The following is a 4,998-nucleotide window of genomic DNA, read 5'->3' on the forward strand; positions in this document are numbered from 1 at the left end:
GTGTTTACACATTTGTAGAAATCCATTCAGGTGTCTTTTTTGGCTTTTGGTGAATGCGTTCTAACGATCTAATGTCGCGCTGTTGCTACTTCCTGTAAACACACAGTCCAGTTCAAAGTGAATGATGGCAGGCCCTTGTGGCAAAACGTTTATTTTCATATAGGCCAACTGTAACTCTTATTTGGCTATGGCGCACCAATCTTTTTTTTTGTTGCTTATATTACATAGTACTGAACTATAAAAATACAAGTTCCAACAATCTTTCCATTCTCCCAAAGTATGCACTTGTTCACTTCCCTTCAAACTCCATCTAAGCCATGCCAACACCAGTTTTATATTTGTGGGGAATAGGGTGCATGTGGATGAGGAAGAAAGATGAAAGTTATTGTTACGCAAACATGACCTATGTGGTCTCTTGAGTTGATCAAGCCACATGATTTCGTTTCTCTCACTGACAACACCATGTGATATGTTCCAGACTATCAAACAGGCGTCAGGATGTTTTTGAGAACTGAGCATGAGAAATGAGTCATCATCCCTATGTATACACTCGAAAGACCGTGAACAAACCAGTTGCTAGCTGACTAGAGAGGGAAATGTATCTGGTGAGTTATTACTCTACTCAAATATACCGGCCTCTTCAGTGCCTATGGGAATGTATATTATACCGTAGCCAATAACTCTTTAAGCTGAATAGCCTCATATGAAATATTAATTTGATTGTGTTGGACAGCCATACTATGAGACGTAACCTAGCCTACATAAAAGTTATGATTGATTCTACATTATAACACTGTTCTTTCTTCCAATAGCGGATCGATTGTTTTCTGCCGCTCCTGGTATTCACGCTCTGTGGCGGCAACGAGCCAGAGCCAGGCGCACTTACACCGACCTACATCTGGAGAGATGACGTGACAGGAGTTTCCTTTACATGCGACCAATGTCCTCCCGGAACACACTTGCGGAAGCGTTGCACGAAGGACAGCAAGACAGAATGCGGACCTTGCCCAAAGTCCCACTACACAGAAATCTGGAACTACATCGAGCGGTGTCAATACTGCAATATTTTTTGCACGGGGGATCAGTTTGTAAGCGTGGAGTGCACCCAATTTCACAACCGAAAGTGCGAGTGCAAGGACGGGTTTTACATGAGACATGGGTCATGTTCAAGGCACAGCAGGTGTCTCCCCGGCGAAGGGGTGCTCTCTAATGGTAAGTGATAATATAATGTTAGGCTTTCATAATAAAGATGCATTTTCCACTGCTATGTTTCCAGTTGGCTCTGCACACCACCAGGGTTTTCCTTTATTATGGTTTGCGGATGAAATACACCATGTAGGCTATACGATCAACATTCTTATTTTCCAGGAACAGCATACACTGATGTGACATGTGAACCTTGCCGAGGGGGCTCCTTCTCTGCAGATTCCTCCAGCAGGAAAACGTGTCAGAAGTTCACTGTGTGTGCTCCAGATCGCACCACTATACCTGGCGACGACAGGCATGATGTTTACTGCTCCGCCTGTAAGAGTGGTTCGATAACACATGAAGGTGAGAGATTGATGTTAATTTGAACAGTATAATCCACAATAAATGTTGGAACATTTGAAGATTTTGTCCATGCAGTTGTTTAGTCTTTTGTATACACATTAAAAAGCATGTATTGAATGACTAGTTTGATAATTGTATGTTGTTGTCACCTTCTTACTTACTAAAACTGACTCTGAAAAGCCTTTTTGTTTATCACAAATGGTGGTCTCACTTATTGGAATACAGTCAATTTATATGGTCTTCGTTGCTCTCTTTTCTCTCTCTCTCTCTCTCTCTCTCTCTCTCTCTCTCTCTCTCTCTCACTCCTTCACTCACACTCTCACTCTCTCTATCACTCTCTCTCAACCACTCAGATGAAGCTATCTGTGATAGAGAGTTGATGGAATTCCTGGGACTGCAGATCTTACCACCAAGAAAGCACAAAAGACTGATGACTGTGCTCAGGAGGAGTGCGGGGAAAGACTTCTCAAAAAATTCAACTGTTCTAGACCTTCTCACAACTATTAAGAACAAACCTAGCAACAACAAACATTTTGCTATTCAAATGCATGATATCCTGGATACAGACGGGCTGCTCCATTTAAGACGTAAAGTCGTCACATGGTTTCCTCATACGACTTTATAGGACTAATATATTGTAAAATGTATTTTTTATTTAAGCCTATATGTGTGTATACTGTATATATATATATATATATATTTTTTTACAGGTATATTTTTTTCAGTTCCCGTTGATGTGAGGTCTGTCTTTTTCAGAAATGTGTTAAAGATTAAAAACGACCTATTGTGAAACTGTCCTTTAAAATAAATAAACACTCAAAACATCATACACGTGTGTCAAGTGCGTTGAGCTCTGTAGGTGTTGGTGAACTCTGTAGGTGTCGGTGTTGGCGTTCCATCAAAGGTCATGCTGCACTTCAAATGGCATTGCATGTCACTGGTACTTTCTAAAATAATCCTCCAGTCCTAAGCTACCTACTCCGACGAAGACCCATCATCACCTCATAAAAACATACAGACCTGGAGGGCCTCATTTGTAAAACCATCGTAAGCAGAGATTTGACCATAAATTGTGCCTACAATGAAATCCACAGCAACAATGTGATTTATGAATCTTGAACTTGATGTAAAAAAAAAAATGGAATTTACATAGATTTTGCATGAAATTGTGTGATTTTTAGATGAACAATTAAACTTTATTTGATATAAAAACAGCATTTTATAAAGGAGGCCCCATGTACTCTCCATCTATGACCTGGTCACCTGGCATTGAAATAAACATTTAACAAACAACAGTAGTTTTATCAGCATGTTGTGCGGCAGGTAGCCTAGTGGTTAGAGTGTTGGGCCAGTAACCGAAAGGTTGCTAGATCGAATCCCTGACCTGACAAGGTAAAAATCTGTCGTTCTGCCCCTGAACAAGTCAGTTAACCCACTGGTCCTAGGCTGTCAATGTAAATAAGAATTTGTTCTTAACTGACTTGCCTAGTTAAATAAAAAATGGTCTCCATGCATTACATTAGCCACTGCTACTAAACATCAACACTAGCCTATAAGCAGTAGGTCAAATGCACTGGCACCTCCAACACAAAGTTCTTAGACATTTCAATCCACATATCCATGAAATCTGCTGTTAAATGGCATCTGGTAGACACTGCTAATGCTCAGAATCAGCAGTAGGACAAATCAACTGCAGCCTACAACTCAAATTCTCAAACATTTCAATCCACTTATGTGGCTGTCAAAGTCCAGAGTTAGTCCTTTCCTATCCCAGTGGCATGCACTGACTTGTCTAGGAACTATTGGTATTTACATATAACTATGTTGAAACTGACTCACCCTGCAAAAGGTGGTCACCCTGGTTCCTCTGGGCAAGTATGGTGTTTTTTAACCCCTAGAGTCTATATATTTAATTAGCTTGATAAATACATCCCCATCAAAATATGTCTGTTTAAATTTGATAACACAGCCACAAAGACAAAATTGGCAAAAACATTTCACTTTTGGGTCTTAATTTAAGGTTACGGTTAGGCATAAGGTTAGCAGTATGGTTGGGGTTAATGTTAGGGTTAGGTTTATAATAACAAAATAAATTGTAGAAATGGGCAGGGTTTAGCCATAATTATGACTTTGTGGCTGTGTTAACTAGTGACGCCCGAGCTACAGCGGTGGACAGCCTGAAAATCGGTCTTCTCACAAAAATGTCTGTAGCGTCCAAACGGATATGATCCCACCATCGAAAGCAGCGACTCTCACGAACACGTACAGTACCAGTCAAAAGTTTGGACACACCTACTCATTCAAGGGTTTTTCTTTATTTTTTAAAACTATTTTCTACATTGTTGAATAATAGTGAAGACATCAAAACGATGAAATAACACATGTGGAATCATGTAGTAACCAAACAAGTGTTAAACAAATCAAAATATATTTTATGTTTGATATTCTTCAAAGTAGCCACCCTTTGCCTTGATGACAGCTTTGCACACTCTTGGCATTCTCACAAACAGCTTTATGAGGTAGTCATCTAGAATGCATTTCAAATAACAGGTGTGCCTTGTTAAAAGTTAATTTGTAGGTTAATTAGGGAAGACACAGCACTCATCCCTACTATAGTAGGTTAATTAGGGAAGACACAGCACTCATCCCTACTATAGTAGGTTCCTTAGGGAAGACACAGCACTCATCCCTACTATAGTAGGTTCATTAGGGAAGACACAGCACTCATCCCTACTATAGTAGGTTCATTAGGGAAGACACAGCACTCATCCCTACTATAGTAGGTTCATTAGGGAAGACACAGCACTCATCCCTACTATAGTAGGTTCATTAGGTAAGGGGGATTCGGAGGAATATTTAGACACCAGGCTACTTGCAATATAGCCTATCAAGTTGTTACATAGGTTAGGCAATATCCATCTACTTGACATTTGTACAATTATTTTACTAAGTCTTTAAGTATAACAATAAAGGTGAATTAGGGGACTGTCTGTGCATTTTCATTGTTTTATCAATGTTAATTCGCTTCTAATGTCAGATTACATTACATATAGCCAATGCACTGAAGACTGGCAGTCTTTCTCTCTCCTCATCTTTCGCTGTTTTCTTCAATTGAATTACATGTAGCCTAATATTTAAACTCTTATCTAAAGTGGGCGGGGGGGGGGGAACAGTTGAAATGCACTAATTTGACATATGTAGTTAGGCTATTATAAGGTATTATGTATACGGCCCAGTACATCACTGGGGCCAAGCTTCCTGCAATCCAGGACCTATATAATAGGCGGTGTCAGAGGAAAGCCCATAAAATTGTCAGAGACTCCAGTCACCCAAGTCATAGACTGTTATCTCTGCTACCGCACAGGGCAAGTGGTACCGGAGCGCCAAGTCTAAGATCAAAAGACTCCTGAACAGCTTTTACCCCGAAGCCATAAGACTGCTGACAAT

General features: G+C 40.1%; 1 protein-coding gene across 1 annotated transcript; it reads left to right on the forward strand.

Moving 5' to 3' along the window:
* The first annotated feature begins 513 nt into the window (after positions 1 to 513).
* On the forward strand, positions 514 to 2,378 carry LOC139542059 (tumor necrosis factor receptor superfamily member 6B-like). Its single transcript, XM_071347055.1, has 4 exons — positions 514 to 605; positions 813 to 1,212; positions 1,369 to 1,551; positions 1,905 to 2,378. The coding sequence occupies exons 1-4, from the start codon at positions 597 to 599 to the stop codon at positions 2,174 to 2,176; spliced, it is 864 nt and encodes a 287-aa protein (XP_071203156.1). The 5' UTR covers positions 514 to 596; the 3' UTR covers positions 2,177 to 2,378.
* Positions 2,379 to 4,998: the final 2,620 nt, after the last annotated feature.

This window comes from Salvelinus alpinus, chromosome 17, assembly GCF_045679555.1.
Source record: "Salvelinus alpinus chromosome 17, SLU_Salpinus.1, whole genome shotgun sequence".
Lineage (NCBI taxonomy): Eukaryota > Metazoa > Chordata > Actinopteri > Salmoniformes > Salmonidae > Salvelinus > Salvelinus alpinus.

What these genes read in the sequence shown, in the direction of transcription:
- LOC139542059 (XM_071347055.1), top strand. An exon ending in CGAAGGGGTGCTCTCTAATG is followed by an intron (nt 1,213 to 1,368) that starts GTAAGTGATAAT and finishes CTTATTTTCCAG; the next exon opens with GAACAGCATACACTGATGTG. An exon ending in TGGTTCGATAACACATGAAG is followed by an intron (nt 1,552 to 1,904) that starts GTGAGAGATTGA and finishes TCAACCACTCAG; the next exon opens with ATGAAGCTATCTGTGATAGA.